The sequence below is a fragment of the Amborella trichopoda genome, chromosome 9 (genome assembly GCF_054954075.1).
Source record: "Amborella trichopoda isolate Santa Cruz 75 chromosome 9, AtrichopodaSantaCruz75HAP2 v2.0, whole genome shotgun sequence".
Classification (NCBI taxonomy): Eukaryota; Viridiplantae; Streptophyta; class Magnoliopsida; order Amborellales; family Amborellaceae; genus Amborella; species Amborella trichopoda.
Window position 1 is genome coordinate 32045559 of NC_142344.1, and position 18967 is coordinate 32064525.

General features: G+C 44.0%; 1 protein-coding gene across 2 annotated transcripts in view; it reads right to left on the bottom strand.

The window, feature by feature from the left end:
* LOC18426556 (polyribonucleotide nucleotidyltransferase) overlaps positions 1–18967 on the bottom strand; it is a 101229-nt gene that overhangs the window by 46451 nt on the left and 35811 nt on the right. For both annotated transcript variants that reach the window (XM_088848040.1, XM_006833199.4), the window contains exons 8-9: positions 8929–9066; positions 8661–8823 (exon numbers count right to left, since the gene is read on the bottom strand). In XM_088848040.1, the coding sequence (XP_088704166.1) occupies positions 8661–8823; positions 8929–9066 (301 nt within the window). The remainder of the gene's footprint in view (positions 1–8660; positions 8824–8928; positions 9067–18967) is intronic.

The window sequence follows — 18967 nt, forward strand, 5'->3', positions numbered from 1 at the left end:
TTTTCTTTTCTTCTCTCTCTTCTCCCCTCTCTGATCCCTCTTCTTTGTCTGAGTTCCTTGCAAAGGTCGTGCACGACAGTGGCAGTGTTGAGCATGCCCCTCCCTTGGTCCCACAGGTTTTGCATGGCGATAGCAGCGCCATGCACGAGTCCCCCTCCCCTTTTACTCGTCTGTCTCTTTCTTCTAATGAAGGTTGTAGACGACGCTGCTTATCGCCGCCCACAGACGTAGCCGTGACGTCTCGGTGAAGAACCCAGACAGCAAAGCTTGTTGTCGCCTGCAGGGATCCTCCTCTTCTGCGCGTCTAGCGGAGACGGCAATACCTATCGCCGCCCGCTAGAGGCTCTGACGACACCCATCGCCGTGAGCTTCCTCCACACGACCGACACCCATCGTCGTTCTCCCTGCGTCTCGTGCCTATCGTCGTGCGACCTAGGAGAAGTTATCGCCGTGTGCCTCATCAAGAGTTGGCGCCGTCCACAAGTGATGCGTTGTCTCCTTGCATTGCCCACCGCGATGCCTATTGACGTCCGGGCTTCCCCTTCTCTTTGCCGTCTCGTTCTCTCCTCTTCACCTCTTTCTTCTCTCACTTGATTGAGGGTAGACCTAGCCTATCACCTATGCGCCGACCTTGGTTTCGAGTAGTATTGTCGTCATGCTGGTCCTAAGAACCATGCCCGTCTTGCTACAACTCCGAGTCGGTAATTTTTGGTTGTCATGCTAGTGTCACCCCTACGTCAAGCTCTCTTCTCTTTTTTATCTTTCACAGAACATTGCACTTCTTCGCCTTCTCATGTGAACGTGTATTGCCGTAAGACAAGGGTAGGTCCCTTCGACCCACTTTTCTTACAAGTTAACCATAGAAGTGTTGTCCAAAAAAACAAAAGGATTACAGGTCAAGGAAGGCGATTCCGAGCCAGCTTAAGCAGCTGGGGGCCTTTCTTCGTGATCTAAGAGGGCGCCCACGCGAGCCAGCTCGAGTAAGGCCCGAACCCACCCAAAATTCCTCTCTTATTGGTTGGTATTCCTGCCCTTGCCCTTGAGCAAGGTTCCGAGAGAGCGATCTCAAATCCTGGGTTCACCAGAAACCCGAGACACGTGCCGCTAAATCACCTAGATTCGGAAGGCGGGATCAAGGCACCTAACCACTCTTCATTGCCCTTCTCCTTGACTTTCTTCCCCCTGAACCTTGAAGATTTTCTTCAACCGGTCAAGAAGATCAAGCCGTTGATCAGCCATATTCCCAACCTGATTACGAACAGAGACCTTATTCCCTAGGACATGGTTGCTGCTCACTCCATAGACCACTCTCCCCCTGACCCTGCTTCCATCTCTCTTCTGCTGGCCCCTCACCTGTCGTACACCCCGCACCTCGCCCTCATCCGCAGGGTTCAAACACTCCAGATTGCTTGGCCTTCCTCCTCCCCCGTGATGGTATCCAGTTACTCCTCCATCCAGACCCACCATTTCCTAACTTATCGCCCATCCTTTTCTGTCACTAACCCTCCGCTGCCCTTCCCCTTCCCTTATGATATCCCTTCTCCCCCCTCACCTTTCTTACCAAACCCTAACTTGGAGCCTAACCCCCAGCCGCTTCATACTTTGCCCCCTTTCTCCTCCCGTGCTCCTCCTACTCTCCCTAGCAACATCTCTACCCAGGTTCTTGCCTCAGACTCTTTAGTGCCCCAACCCCTTCTACCCCCTGACCTCTACCCCTCCAACCCACCCTCACCCATGGCAGAAGTTGAAACCGTGACACTTGACTTGACAGATTCTGAAATTGAGTCTGCCGAGGTACCTAAATCGGCAAAATCTGTTACTATACCCCTCGAAAACTCACAGGTACCCATCTCTCCTTCCCTAGCCTCCGTCGAGGCAGAGGAGGTCGACGGGGATGGGACAAACAGAGCTGAAGATAGAATGATAGAGATGTACAGAATTAAGGGGTTCGAGTATGATGGACATAAAGGACCGGCTCACAAGTTCCTCACAGCAGACGCGGAGCAGGATGCAAGTGAAATTCAAAGGACAGAGAGAGCTTTGCAACCTTTTCTCCTCCATCTCCTTTGTGGGACAGCCTGCAGACTGTCTCCCCTCTCCTTCCATTACAAACCATCCAAGGAGGTCCCTCAAACTGGCCTCCTCCTCCTTGCTCACCCCCAAAAGATGAAGTTGCTAGTTTGGAACGTTCGAGGGTTAGGACAGTCCTCCAAGAAGGACGTTGTCAAAGACTTCACCTCCAAACTCTCTCCTGTAGTTCTTGCCCCCATCGAAACCAAACAAACAGAGCCCAATGTCAAACTCATTCGCCAGGTCTGGGGAAGAAGACCTTGCCAGTGGGTCGCTCTTCCGGCGAATGGGGCTTCAGGAGGAATCTGGGCGGTATGGAACCCTTCAGAACATATCCTAAACTCCTCCTAGATAGGGGAGTTTTCAATTTCAATTCTTCTCTCTAGCACCTCAGACGAGGTCAAATGGAAATTCACGGCCGTTTATGGCCCAAACTCACCCACCCTCGGAAGCAGACTTTGGTCTAAGTTGGAACTTGTTGCGTCCCTACCACACCCCATTTGGTGCTTGGGAGAAGACTTTAATGTTACCCGATGGTCCTATGAGAGAAACTCCTCATCATCCATCTCTCAATATATGAGGGATGGCTCAGACTTTATCAGTCGGAATGAACTCTTTAGATATCTCTCTTCAAGGCTGCCGATATACGAGGTCCAACCACGCAACAAACGCCACCCTTTCTTAAAAAAATAACATGGAATTGCTGACAGGAAAAATCAATATTGACTTGAAGTACTTGCACTCTGCTAATTAATATGCATGTTCCAAAAGTTTATTGAGGAGATGCCTTGCTGACATCATGTTATTTAATTAATCAGACGCCCTCTTCAGCTTTGAAAGGAAAAACACCACTCTGTTCTCTTCCTTGATACTCCGATGTTTGTTGTTCCTCCATGAGTGTGTTTGCTTTGTTCCTCCAACAATGTGTTTTCTTGGTGTGTTTGCTTTGTTCCTCCATGAGTGTGCTTGCTGTGTTTGCTTTATGCATGTGTTGGGTACTAGTAATGATAAGTTAGATCCTTGAGTTTTTGAGTGCGTTTTTCATGGGTATTCACACTTTTGAAAGGTTATCGATCCTATCATCCTAGTTTACAAAAGAAATTTGTTTGCACTAATGTTAGTTTTTTCTACAACAATCCTTATTTTTTCAAAAAAGGGTCATGTTTGATGCACATTTTATTTTATCTTATTCCGGAAGAAGTCTCACAGTCCTCTTCTTCTATAATTCCTCTTCCTGGTCCTGTTGATATTTCTTATTCACCTCAGATACCTAGATCAGTTAAACTTACTACTCCTACACATCATAGTGCCCCTTAGGAGCCACCCATAAAGGTTTACATAAGAAGTAAAGTACAATGGAAACCCTCCACCAGATCACCAACTACTCAATCATCATCTTCACCGGTAGTCTACTGACAATAATGTACATATTGCCATCCATAAAAGTATAAGGTTCTGTACTCTAACATCTAATTGCACAATCTTTTTAACCTCGCAAAATATTCTCCATCCTATCATAGTTGTGCTTTAGCTCTTTCATATATTTCTATCCCTAAGTCATTTGAGGAAGGACTTTCTCCTACTAAGTGGAAGAAAGCAATGGAAGAGGAAATCGATGCACTCAATTTGAATGATACATGGGAGCACATGTTGTTACTAGCTGGAAAAAGAATTGTTGGATGTTGAATTTATGCAGTAAAATATTAGACTTAATGGCACCATCGAGAGATTAAAAGTTGCATTGGTTGCTCAAAGGATACATCTAAACCTTTAGCATTGACTACTTTGAAACTTTTGAGCTAGTTCAACATCATCATCATTTTAGCCTTGTCCCAATTAATCAGCGTCAGCTACATGAATTCAGGTTCTCCAATCTGCTCTATTAAAGGCTATATCCTCAGTGAGATCATAAGTCCCCATATCTTTTTGGACTACTTCCCACCGCATCCTTTTGGGCCTACCCGTTGACATTTTCAGTCCTCCACTTGAACTAATTCGCATCTCCTAACAAGCGTTGTACTTAGTGGGCATCACACATGGCCAGCCCACCTAAGTCTACTCTCTCTTATTTTATCACCTATTGGTGCCACGCCTAAATTCTCTCAAATAAATTCATTGCAAATTATATTCCTTCTTATCTTGCCACTCATCCATCTCAACATCCTCATCTCCGCTACACATTCTATAGTATATTGTTTTTGTCCGCCCAGCATTCTGCCCCATAGAGCAAAGCTGGTCTCACTGTTGTCCGATAGAACTTGCCTTTCAGCCTTATTGGTATGTGGCGATGACATAAAATTCCAGTTGCACATCTCCACTTTGCCCACCCAGATCTAATTTTGTGTGCGACATCTTCCTCGATCTCTCTATTTTCCTGAATTATCGCCCCAAGATATCAAAAGTGCGGTCATTTTTATACTTCATGGCCGTCAATCTTAACTACTTCCTCGGCTCTACTCCTATTATAACTAAATTTGCACTCCATCTTAGTCTGACTAATTTTAAAACCTTTGGACTCTAGAGCATCCCTCCAAAGTTATAACTTTGTGATGATGTCGTTTCGGGTCTCATCAATCAAAACTATATCATCTGCGAACAACATGCACTACGGTACCTCATCCTGTAGGTGCCTAGTTAGGTCGTCCATAACTAAGACAGAGGTATGGGCTCATTGCTGACCTTTGATGTAGGCCTATTGTCACTGAAAACTCACTCCTCTCTCCACTAGTTATTCATACACTAGTAACCGCTCCATCGTATCTCTCACCAAGTCGATGCAGTGTTTAGAGACTCCTTTCTTTTCCAACACCCGCTAAATCAAATCGTACTCTATCATAAGCATTCTTTAGATCAATAAAAATCATATTGAGGCCTTTTCCCTTCGTCCTAAACTTCTCAATCAGTTGCCTAAGTAGGAAAATAGCCTCAGTTGTTCACCTTCCTGGAATAAAACCAAATTGGTTTTTAGATATACTTGTTTCATGCCTTAGTCATTGCTCAATGACTCTTTCCCAAAGCTTCATAGTATGGCTCATAAGCTTGATCCCTCGATAGTTTCAACAATTCTGTATGTCTTCGCGAAATTGTTGTGGCACATGATTTCAACAAAACCATGCAATGATCAAGAAAGAATCAATCATCTAAAGAGGCACCTAAATCAATATGTTAAGACATAAAGATTTGGGCTAGCTAAGGTCTGTTTGACAAAACAAAATCTGAATATTCAAATTTTTAAAAATTTGAATAATGCCATTGCCGGACATTAGATATATTTGAATTAGATATTAACTTGATATATCATTTTTTGCTCTATGGAGCGAAATGTTAGGCAGACAAAAAACAGTATGCCCATAGAATGAGTGTAGGGGAGATGAGGATGTTGAGATGGATGAGTGACAAGACAAGAAAGGATATAATTCGAAATGAATCCATTCGAAAAAATCTAGGTGTGGCACCAATAAGGGGTAAAATGAGAGAGAGTAGACTCAGGTGGGCTGGCCATGTGTGCCGTCGATCTAGTACAACACCTTCTAGGAGGTACGAGTTAGTAAAAGTCGAAGGATTGAAAGAGGCAAGGGGTAGGCCCAACAGGACGTGGTTGGAAGTAGTTAGAAAAGATATGGCGACTTATGACCTCACTGAGGATATGGTCTTTAATATAGTATAATAGCTGATCAAAATTCGTGCAGCTGACCCCAATTAATTGGGAAAAGGCTATGATGATGATGATCATTTTTTGCACCTGTTTGACTTCTACCTGTATTTTAGAATTTTTTTCCTACCATTTCTCTTAGCTTTAATGGTAGGGCTGCCAATTGACAGGGCCGAGCCTCGGGCTTCTAGGACGGCCCAGCTAACGAGCCTCCGGCCGGGTAGGTCGAGCTATTGTGGATCTATATTGCTACCATGCCGGGTAGGGTAGAGCTATTGTGGATCTATATTGCTACCCAGCCAGCAGGGCCGAGCTATTGTGGATCTATATTGCTACCGAGCTAGGCTGGGCCAGGTTGAAAACAAGCCCGAAATGTAACTCCTTTGTCTCTATCTCTACATGCACCGACATTTAACTCTCAAAATTTTGCGAGGAGCAAATATCTCCACATTTAATTCCTCTATCTCTCTCTCATTAAAACTGCCCCCATCTCTGCGTCCTTCTATCTCTACATGCGTCCTTCTATCTCTACATGCGTCCTCCTCTGCGTACCAGCCCCACTAGAAATGGCGTTCTTTGCATCTTTCTCTCGTTCTTTCTCTCTTCGTCATCCTCTCTCCCCTCCCTTGATGGCGTTCTGTGTCCTCTGGCTCTTTCTCTCTCTTCGTCATCCTCTCTCCTCTCCCTTGATTTCTCTTCTGCTCTAAGGCTAGGAGGGAGGGCAGAGATCCCAAACGTGAAATCGAACACAAAGGTTTAGGACTTGGGCGAGTTTTGCGTGGAAACATACAACCAAGATCACCATCCTCAACTGGATTTCTCTGAGGTTGTTAAGGGAGGGAGAGAAACATGTGGTCTCTGGTATAAGTATTATCTTCTGATCAAGGCTAAAGACGGAGGTGTCTTGAAAAAATTCGAAGTTGTGGTCATTGTCCAGGCATGGCGCCACTATAAACATATGTTTTCCTTGTCCCCTTCTACTGATTAGGGTAATTTGCATGCAATTTTTTTTTTTAGTTTTGTTTTTATCTCTAGGGTTACTTTCTAAGGTATCTTTTCCCCTTCTACTAATTAGGGTAAATTTGCAAGTAATTTTTTTTAGTTTTCTTTTTATCACTAAGGTTTCTAGGTCTCTTTTCCCCTTCTACTAATTAGGGCAAATTTGCAGGTAATGGTTTTCATTTTCTTTTTATCGCTAGGGTTTCTTTCTAAGGTCTCTGGTTTCTAGGGTTTTTTCTGATTTTTGTAAGGATTTCTAGGGTTTTTTCTAAAGTTTGGAGAGGGATTTAAAAAGAAAAATCTAAATTGAGCTGGGCAAGGCCCAATAAGCCTAATGGGCTGGCCCGAGTTTTTGGTATAGTTCCAGGCCTTAATGGGTCGCGACAGGCTTCTGGGTTTTGACGAGCATAGATCGGGGCCGGGCCTCACCAGGTCAGGCTGAATCAGCCCCAGGCTTCTCCGGGCCGAGCCGGCCCAGGCCCTACCCATTGGCAGCCCCTATTTAACAGTGTAACAAAGGCTCTTGCTTTCTCCAACGAATTATTCAGAAGAGGCCATAACTACCTTTTTAGAACAACCAGTTCCTATTCATATCTTAGAGATGAAAGCCAAAGGAAACAACGGCTCTTCTCTTGTTCATGGCCAAATTTCAAGACTAGGCCTTTCCACTGTTGATATGGGCTCGACTATAGGCACCTCGATGACCATGCCTACGTTCACGCCTTCACCATCATGCCGAGTTCTAGTATAAACCCAGGAATTTGCGGCCATGCTTATACAAATTCTGGCAAAAACAGAGCAATTTTAGGCAACTCGAGCACGAATTTCTTCCAAAATAGAGAAATTTCTGGTGGGGGGTCACTTTCCCAGCAAGTCAAGTTTATTCTCCAACAAAGCGAATGATTTTTTCTGGGGAAGTGGATGACTTTTCCAGCAAGTTGGGTCAGTTTTCCAACAATTGCCTGAAACTTCAAGTAGTGAGGATCCCTTTTCCAGTAAGTTGGGTTAGTTTTCAGGCGATTTAAATACATTCTTCGACAAGGTGGGTCGCTTGTCCAGCAAATTGGGTGCATTTTCCACGGAGATAGATTGTCGAGAAATGGTGGGATGAGGAGAGAGAGAGAGAGAGAGTGAGAATAAAAGAGCGCGGTTGGAATGGATTTGCTGACAAGAAGAGATTATCTTGGGAGGAGGGGGGGAGAGAGAGAGAGAGAGAGAAAGCAAATTGCATCCCGTCAAGTGACGGAAAATAGCTGCCTGATACAATTTTTAGTATCCCGCAAATTTCAAGCCTGAGCTGAATTCTTGGGGATTGAGATATTAAGTGGTTATTAAGATATATTCTAGTACGATTTGATCTTATCAACCATGGTCCACTAACTTCAACTATTAGAGTTACATTTGATTATATAATATTCAGAAATATTATGATATTAGTGTGTTATCAATCAGACTCAGAGGTATTTTCTAGGAATTGAAGTAGCCAGATCAAAGTATGACATTTGCTTGTCTAAAAGAAAGTATGTGACTGATTTTGTGACAAAGACTGGAATATTGAGTGGTAAACCAGGTCATACTCCTATGGATTCAAATACAAAATTATTGGTTGATAAGGGGGAGTTGTTTGAAGGTCCAGGAATGCACAGAAGACTGGTAGGCAGGATGATTTATCTGACCATCACTAAGCCGGATATTGCTTTTGTAGCAAGTGTAGTGAGTCGATTTATGCACTCTCCAAGGATTCTTCACAAGGATGTTACTCATAGAATTTTGAGGTATCTGGGAAAACTAGGCCAAAATTCATGCAAGCACTGTCCAATATATTTCATATAAGTAACACTTGCTCTTTAATGATGAAATTTCTAACCTGTAACAGAAATACCAGCTACAGTCAATGCAAGCAATTCAGGAAGGTTCAACGTTGCAACAACAAGCTTACCATGCCCAACTTCACGTCTATTCAGGCCACTTTGTTTGCCGACCTCATTAATTGAGAATGATGGAAAACTATAATGAAGCATGAAGCGCTTGGTAGGAGGGCCAACCAGGGAATCCAATTTCTGGGCATCTCCAGGTGCTCCTAGCGTCACTGTGCACAGGACCTACTAGACAGAATAGGAATGCTCCATATTATGTGATCAAATGAAGTGCCTCTTAGTTGTTTTACAATTGACAATCAAAAAAGAGACCAAAAAATAGCATATTACCTGTGTTTCTCCACGTGAAAAGATCGAGGATCCATGCAAAGCTGGAAAAGAACCAGATTCACAGAACAAAGGCCTAACTTCATCCAAACTCCTCCCATCTACTCTAAGCCCTTTCTCAAAAATCCTTCTACGAACAGCCTGAAAAAAATGTAATGGAAAACCATAGCCTCTCTGGCCCAATACAAGAATTTGCAAGCATAGAAGACATTATTGCAGTACTATCGATGAAAAATATAGGACCAATATACACTATTCTAACAATGAAGTTCACCAACATCACGAGCACTACTCATCTCATCCTCTAGGAAAGTCCAGAATTTTCTGCACAACAAGGGATCATCCAATAAAGGAAAGCAATTCATTTAAAATGTGATCCTACGTATGAACTAGTATAAAATCAACAAACGGAATACCCACAACATATGTCTTCAGCATCTTTTAGTTGAAAGTATTGTGGTGATGGTTGTTGGCCATCTAATGAATTATGACACCGACCAAACAAATACATCTACTGGAGTTTGTGGCCTTTAAAGGCCTTGAGAACTTGTAAATAACACTTCAATGGGAGTGCGGTCCATGTGGGACCAGTATAGCATTTTTATTTTGTTAACTGACTCACCCAGCGTAAGTGGTCTAGGTCTAGTATTGAATCTAAAAGCCATATCCCTAGGCATATGGCATAATCGACAAGGTTTCAAAAAACAGTCCACCCAGCACCTAGGTGGGGCACCTAGGCACCCAAGACCCCTGAGACAGCACGCTTAGGCCTAGGCCCCCCGCTCTGGGCAGCTGAACCTGGGCAAGCGGACCAGGTAGGTGCCCAACACCCAGTTCTGGGCCGTGGGCCCTTTTACGAATATTAAGGTATAAATATGTTATGGGGGTCATTTTCAACCACGCAAAGTTAAAAAACACTTCCATGAGCCCTCAATCTCTTAGCTATACCTATTTTTGATAAGCAAAAGTATTTTTATGATTTGAAGAAGCTTTTTAATCTTTTCTTTTCTCATTGGAGTTATTTTTTAAGGTGTTATTGCAGGGTTTAGAAGACTTTTGAGGTGATTAGTAGCTCGATTGAGGTAACAAACATCGAATAGCAAAGATTTGGGCAAAAAAAGTCAGTTTGTAATCTTTATTTGAGTTTTATTTCCGCATTTGGAATGTCTTCTATAGGGTCTACTAGGTGTGGGGATCCGGGATGGAAGTATTGTGTCATCTGGATAAGAATGACAAAAATAAAAATTATGTGCAATTTTTGTGGACATATCTATAATAACGACATAAATAGATTCAAGAAACATATTCTTCGTTTGGACTTTAGACATTTGGATGTTAGATAGACTTCTCACCTTTTTAGACTTTTTTTTTTTTTGATAAAAGTTGACTCAACATGAAATAAAAGGAGTTACATCGGTACGGTGAGGTCCACCACGCGTAGACCTCAGCTGTGTCATGGTCCCTGAGTGGAGGACCAGACGAGACAGACACAACCACTGAGAGGGGCTTATCGATATGCCCAGTTACAAAAGCAGACAAAAGGAAAGCATAGAACCAAGTTACAAAAGCGGACAAAAGGAAAGCATAGTAGGGCTTGTAGTAATGGCCCTATACAAAGACTATTACGAAACGGACAAAAGAAAACTGCGTGGGGCTCATAGTTTTGCCCTTTCACCCACACTAACTGCATCCATTTAGGTATGTTGCCGGGCAGCTTCTTTAGCGAGTGCATCTGCAGTTGCGGTGCGGTCCATCGAGTGTGCTTCCAAGTGGCTTCCAAGTGACTTCCAAGTCCCTGCATAAGTGTTCAATTTCATGAAAAATATGTCTCAAATACCAAGGTGGATCGCTTATCCTAGAACCCTAGTTAATAATGTTTTTTGCATCTCCTTCAATCTGTAGTATTCTACCCCAAGAATGGTTAAAATTCTTGATTCCAATTAGAAGGGCTTTGGCTTCTGCTGTCTGTGAGTCCTTTATTCCTATGTATTCTGAATAGGTGAGAAGGACTCGTCCTTCATGATTTCTATACACCCCCCCTACGCCTGCCGAACCAAGGTTTCCCAGAGAGCATCCATCGAAGTTGAGCTTTAATTGATCCTCTGAAGGAACAGTCCATCGAGGGGTACTTTGATTCCTACGATGACTGACGTTTAAGGAGATTTTCCCATTCTCGCATAAGAAAGAGGCGGAGATACCCACAAATAGTTTATGATGGGAGGCCCAAAAAATAACAGAGGACGTTATTTTTTGGAACGTGATCTGGAATGTATTCTTAACTCCTCGAAAGATCCTAGAGTTTGTTTCCCCCATATGTGCCAAAGCGTAGCAGCAACATAGGCTTTCCATAGAATTTTCCCCGATTTCCTAAAATTGTCCTCATAGGTCTGTGTTAACATAGCCTGGACTGAAGGTGGAAGAACCCACGAGAGTCTAAATAACTGAATAAGTAGACTCCACAATGAGTATGCAAAGTCGCAATGTAATAACATATGTGATATTGTTTCTTCTTCATTAAGGCACATTATACATCTGTTAGAAAATTGAAATCCTCTTTTCTGAAGGTTGTCTATGGATAGGGGCCCACCTTGACTCGCTAACCACTAAAAGAGTTGAGCCCTTGGTGGGGCTATAGACTCCCATGCTCTATTTGATGAGTCGATTATGTTTGTTCCATCTACAAAGACCCTATAGAAGGAGGCTATTGTGAACCTCCCTGAGGGTGATGGGGTCTAAATCATGGAGTCCATGCCTGATTGCGATAAGAAAACTTCATAGAGTTCAAAGCTGAGTGTAGCAAATTGAAGGAGTTCTTCATTAGACAGAGACCTTCTAAAAGATGGGTTCCACGTCCTACTATTGCCAAAGAGAGTCATTGCGTCCACTATCATTGACTCTTTACAGTTGGAGATGGCAAAAAGGAAGGGGAATCTATCTTTCAGTGGTGAAAAGCCAATCCACAAATCCTCCCAAAATCTCACTCTATTTCTTTCTCTTGCATGAAAGCGAATATTAGTTCTGAACCGAGGGAGGATGGATACCAGAGTTTTCAAGATACCTGATCCTATGGAGTAGTAGTTGGCCTCTGGCAGCCACATTTGTGAGGAGATATTATATTTGCTTCTAATCACCTGCGTCCAAAGTTGGTTTTCATAATTTGCTAGCCTCCACCACCATTTCCCCAAAAGTGCCCAATTATGTTTCCTTAGGTCTCTTATCCCCAAACCTCCCTTCTTCTTGTGTGTGCAGATCTTGTTCCAAGATACTAGGTGTATTTTCTTTGTTTCTGCTGAACCCGACCATAGGAAATTCTTCAGAAGCTGTTCTATCCTTTTAGAGATTGAAGATGGAATTTGAAAGAACTACATGAAGTAAATCGAGGAATTGGCAAGGAAAGCTTGATGAGAGTACTTATGCCAGCCATATATAGATATCGCCCTATCCATCCTGCCAGTCTTCTATCTATTTTATCAATGACGTGGGCCCACAGCTGCTTATTGGGTTTTCCAAGGCCGAGGGGGAGCCCTAGGTAGAAGGTTGGGATTTCTTCCACTGCACACTCCCAATCCGAGATAAAGTTCCTGGTTAGGGAAGGATTTAGACCAACTCCAATCATTTTAGATTTCGCCATATTGACCTTAAAACCGCTAGCCAACTCAAAGCAAGCAAGGAAGATTTTTAAGTTCTGGACTTTGATCTTATTTGCATCAAGAAATACCAAGGCGCCATCTACATATTGCAAGTGTGACACACTTGGACTTGTTCTACTTGTTTTGAATCCAGAAAGTAAGCCAGCCTGGAAGATCCTGAAGATTGATTGGCTGAAGACCTCTCCCACTATGGTGAAACGAAAGGGGAGAGGGGGTCTCCTCGTCTTAAACCCCTAAACGAAGGGAAGAAGCCCTTAGGAGAACCGTTAACTAAGACGGAGAAATAAGGACTAGAGTACCAACCTCTCATCCACATTCTCCACCTCTTGCCGAATCCCATTTTGGATAGGGTTTGTTCTAGGATTGTCCAATCGACGTGGTCATACACCTTCTCCCAGTCAATTTTGAAGATAAGCCCCGGCTTTTTTTGTCTAAAGCGAGAGTGAATACATTCATGAGCTACCAGGACTCCATCCAATATTTGTTTGTTTTAATGAATGTTGACTGGGATGGGGATATGACCAAATTGAGGACCTTTTTTATCCTGGAAGGCAGGACTTTGGAAAGGATCTTATATGAGGAATTAAGGAGGCTGATAGGACGAATGTCTTTAATGTCCTTTCTCCTTCAAACTTTGGCACCATCACTATGAAGGTTGTATTCAAGGCTTTATTAAGCTTTCCACGCCTATAGAATTCCTCAAAAAACAAATTGAAATCTTCCTTAAAGGAGGTCCAGAATGTTTTGAAGAATGCCATGGGGAAACCGCCTAGACCAGGCACCTTGTCAGAGGCCAGGTCATTCACAGCCTTCTCGATTTTTTACTTAGAAAGGGTCGTTCTAGCCAGTCTGCTCTATGGGTGGGGAGGGTTTTGAATACTAGGTCTCCCATGGTAGGTCTAGGTAGGTTTTGAGCTGAGTAAAGGTTCCTGAAGTGGGAAATGATGGCTTCCTCAATTTCTGGTGCAGAATCAAACGATTCACCAACTTTGATGGTCTGAATCAAGTTAGCTCGGTGTCTGCTATTCGCAACTCTATGGAAGAACTTGGTATTTAGGTCCCCTGACTTAAGCCAAGATACACTGGACCGATACCAGTAAAGCTCTTCCTTTTTTAGTGCAGAAAGGTACCCCAGTTTAGTTGATTGTCTGAGGTTGGCCTCTGCAGGTGAGAGGGGTCTGGACTCCTCTATCCTATCAAGGTCTTGTATGATATCTAGTTGTGTTTTTTTGGAGGTTGTGAAGTTACCTTGTAGTGAAGAGCTCCAAGATTTAAGAGACGACTTTAGGATCTGTAGTTTTTTCTGTAGTCTTAACCCAACCCTTCCTGTGACTTGGTTAGAGGACGATTGCCACCATAAAGGGATGAGGGAGGCGAGGTCCTCCTCCTGAATCCAGGCTAATTCGAATCGAAAAGGTTTGGGTCCCCTAAGGATTGGTTGGGTACAAAGTAAAATTGGGCAGTGGTCTGAGGTGGGTTTTGAGAGAGTTCAGGCATGCGACCCTGGTAAGGATTCTTCCCAAGTAGGAGAGACCAGAAAGCGGTCCAAGTTAGATAGAGTGGGTTGGGCCCCGTGATCCGACCACATGAATTGATTCCCTAAGAGTGATTGAGATATGAGATCCGAGAACTCTATCATGCTCTTGGAAGTACTATTCGAGGAGTTTCTTTTGAAAGACCATCTGCTAATGTTGAAATCTCCACCCAAGCACTAATGGGATGAGGTAGGATAGCTATGTCGTCAAGTTCTTCCCATAATCTAGGTCTCAATGACAACCGGTTAGGACCATAGACAGCAGTGAACTTTCATTCTAGGTTATCTGAGTTCCGGGAGAGGACGGCGACCGTGAAATCACCAATATGATAGGAGATTAGAGAGTGTTCAGTAGGGTTCCAAACTACCCACATTCCTCTGGAGGTCCCTAAAGCTGGGCGAGAGATCCATTGACAAGGGGATCTACCCAAAACACTTCTGACTGAGATTAGGTCAGTCTCCTGTCATTTGGTTTCTACGAGTGCCAATATGGAAGGTTTGAACTCGGCAAAGAAATCTCTAACGGCTTTTTGTTTAGAGGCCTGTCCAAAACTCCTTATATTCCATGATATGATAGTCATCTTGGAATAGAAGAGGAGGTTGTTGCAGCCAATCTGGATGACCTCCTTGCCGAGGACCTTCCAATGGACAAGGAGGACTTAGTGGACAAATCTGAGGGGTAGAATTGTCCAGGGTTAATAGAGGAAAAGAGGTTAAGTAGCTCTCTATAACCTTTTTTCCTACGCTGCGATCTATCCCTTGTGGTAGAATCAAGAGAAAGGAGAAGCTGATGGTCTGAGTCCTCCAATTGAAATCCCATAAGTCTAAAGAAGTACTTAACCTTTCTTTGATGAGATCTGGGCTGTTCTCGATGACTCCTCTCTGGACGATGAAGCCTCCTGCAAGTTCTTTGACACTTGGGAAGAATGGCTAACGGGTGTAGGCCTTCAAAACCTGGCCGAGGAAAGCGAAGAGGGATGGAAGTAGGGAGGCACAAAGACAATCCAAACAGTGGAGGGGCAGGAAGACAGAGAAGAAAAGGGGGGGGAATGGGGGGCCTTGGTGGTTAGATTGGGAGATATTGAAAGCGATGATAATACCGTGGTCATTAGGAGAAGGGTAAGGTGGCGTAAGGTTAGGAGGGTGATAGAGGATTTGGCTATAGCAGTGTGGACCATCATAATGCCAATTGGGTAGTGGAACCAATCCATGTCTGGGAAGGCGTGGGAGAAGAAGGCAGGAGGAAAGGTAGGATGGTGCAAAGAGCAGGCTAGCAAATCGAGAGGGGGTTCGCTGGGAGGAATTTCCAATAAATCAGAGTGATCCTCAACTAGAGCCTTGTGCCTAAATTTTCCTGCTGCGACAGTCTCGAGGGGTAGCACCTCTTTGCGGGGATTCACCACCGACGTTACAGTCACAGAGGGGAGGAGATGAGGGATATGCTTCGACGGCTTTTGGGGGAGGGAAGACTGGGAACTAAAAGAGAGCACTCTTCTGTCATGGGTACCGTCTCTGCGTCAGATGGGGGAGACATGACCGCTGGGGTTACAAGACCTCTCTGGGCTAAGGACATAAGAGGGGAGATCAAGGGGTTGTCTCTCGAGGGGAGAAGAGGGGGACATGAGACGGATGGCAGTCCCGATCGCAAAGGAGTGGAGGCTGGGGTCACACGTGGCTGACTTTGGTAGGCGGCACAAGCGGCTGGGGCTGCTGAGGCGGCTGAGTTATTGTACCCGATGGCAGATAAAACGGCAAGGTACATTTTGCTTGGACACGTGGCGATGGTGTCTTGGGATTTGGGGGAGCGGGTGGTGGCATTAAGGCGGGATCTTGAGGAAGATCCTTAATAGAGGCGGCTCTGACAGGAGTGTCTGGCTCTTGTATAAGTGTATCCACAGATGGAGCTGAAACTAATGGTACGCTCGTTTGGGCACATGTATTGTTTTCTCCGTCTAGTGACACGTGTATTGCTTGAGGAACACACGTTGTTCTCCTGGAGGCGTTCGGTATAGACGACTGGGACCTAGATTTCCCGGTGACCTTAATCCACTGTTTCGACAAGGCCTTGTTCTTCGTTGTAGGTCTCTTCAACGAAGCCAAGGACCATCTAACAGTAATAGGAAAGAAGGAATCGTCTACCTTGATCCAGATCGTAGGAGGGATGAGGGAAGGGTTTATGGTCTCGAGCAACACTTGCATCGACCCCATGGGAAAGACCTCCAAGAATTTCCAGTTAATGAAAATTAGTTGGCCACACGCTTGGGCTAGTTTCCTAAGATGACTGGAGACCAAGCATGAAGAGGGATGTCATTAAATGTAACCCAATATTTGAGAGGTGACGAAGACCTTCCTTGGGGGACCAGGGTCGTAGGAACAGCTTTGCCCTTTTGAAGGTAAGGTCGGAATGGCTGTTGGCTACTTCCTGAATGGCTGTTGGCTACTTCCTAGGCCAAGGTCGGAGATGGGAAGGAGAAAAGAATACCTCCCCTAGAGATGGTTCTGCAAGTAATATTAGGTTCCCCCCATAGTTTCTGTGCCCATTTTTCTATGCCCCTGATGTCATTACGCTGAGGGACGAAGTAACCAACAAGCGCAGCTTGTAAATGGTCTAAAAGTGGGCAAGAGACTGATTTCGAAGTTTCTATCATCATAGGGTGAGCAAGGAAAGACGAGGCTATTGGGACCTCCGAGGGAGAGTGGGGGAGGAGCAGGGGGAGTAGGGGGAGTAGGGGGAGTAGGGGTTTTGGAGGCAACGACCTATGCGTAAGAGGTAGGACCAACAGGCAACCTTTTAAGGTAACTCGCAGAGGATGGGCGACGATCAAACGGGGGAGTGGAGATCGAGGGTAAAGGTTATAAATTACCTCCCAATTGAAAAAAGGAGAAGTAAACCTATGGTTCCTTCTGTGAAGATCTCTACTATAGGACCTCTGAGATATGCTCCTACCCAAGGCTCCACCACCTCCTTCTCTCTGTGCAGACGCAGAGCTATTCCTGGAAACACCTAAGCGACTGTCCATATCTTCCCATGAAATTCAGACTCTCTCTCTTTGGCACTCTCGCTCTTTAAAAGAAAAATTTCTTTTCATATTCATGTATTACGATGTCGAGATGATCAACTAGAGGACTTTTCAACATTAATAAATCTTTTTCGATGGATTTTTGAGGTGCATTTGTAATTTTACATTTTAAGGTAAGTTTGTTGAAGACTTGGAGAGTTGGAGACTTGGAGTCCATGTTATTTTGGAATATGGAGAATTGGAGAGTTGGAGACAATCAGACTATCACTATTACTATTACATAGCCTATTAGACTTTTAAATGTTTTGTATCCTTTGAATTTTGAAATTTAGAACAAGTTTATTCTCAACATGCGATATGTCATATGTTTGTATATAAAAAAGTGTGTTACAATATTTTCAAATGCAACAAATTGAGGATCTGGGCACATACATCAAACCGGCTGCTTAGCCATTTTTCAAACCTTGGCAATCGGAAAGGGTTTTACTATGGGGTGGTCATTCCTCGTTGAAATTGGAGAGATGCCTAGGGAAATGTTTGAGCCAAGAAGTGGGTGGTCTCCTGTATGCTGATGGAGGCTTGCAGGGGTAAGGGTTAAATCTTCAACAACCACCGCATGGCATGTATGCATGATTCCGCATTTTGGGAAGCAAACACCTCAAGGTTTGTGTGGATGTGCTGAAGAGAGGACACCCTACACGTTTGTGATACTATGAATTCATCTTTATGGAAATGACTTGTTCTTGGGGTGTCCACACACCAGATTCATGTTCCCACTATTTATTGGCCAACTTTGATGGGTCAATGATGAGCCCCTAGATTGACTATGGATCAAAGGACCTATTGTGTTGGTATGAGAAGATAGTTTGAGGGTCACCGGTTTTTAACATAGGTGGAGTGCCTTAGCGATTCGCATATTCCAGACATATTCAATCCAATCCTCTTCTTTATGTGTTATTTTGAATCACAAAAATGAATTTTTAAAAATGATTACATATTCCACTTACTAAAATACTTAAAGGGCATTAGAAAATGGTTTGGGGCACTAGAAAATTCTAGGATCCATGCGGCACCCAATGCACAAGTGCCCACGCATGGGAGCCCCATCTAGGTGAGGAATGTGAAGCGCACAAGGCTTCCATGGGCCCACACGCCCCTCTCTCTCCTCTTCTCAAATTAGGGATGACTATGTCAACCTTTGTTGTTACTTTGAAATTGGACTTGTATTTTACGAGATACGGTTTATTACAAGAAGGAATTTTTAGAACAACAGGATTATCTTGAATTAGATCTTTCTATAAAAATATGAGATAGGATAAAGCTTTAAGAGGGATATTAACTCTAATTCAAATATAATTCGCTAAACCTAATCTTATTAGAAGAAGAAGGGGATGAGAGTCAAGGAAGCTAGATAATGGTTCTAGATTCCATCCCTTCATCATGATGACTGATTAAGGGAATGGACAGCTGAGACTAAAGTCTCTCTTCATCCTACAAATCTCTATTGATTTTTGGTCAAAGCTAAATCTTAAGCTAATTAAGTAACACCCCAGAAAGTTCGATAAATAGTGGCTCAGAGCCCTCATTCTCAGCACCTAAAACCCTCTACCCACTCTCTCTCAGCTCTCTCTCTCTTCTCCACAAGGTCTCTCTCCTCCCTCTCTCTCTTCTCCACAAGGTCTCTCTCCTCCCTCACTCACTCTAAAGGTGGCACACAATAACCTAGAAGGAGCCTAGGGCAGCATGCACACCTAGGGACCCCTCAAGAGGGAGGCATGCCCTAGCCCATTAAGTAAGGGGAGGTGCCAATCCACGCCCTCTAGCAAACAGGGTTGAAA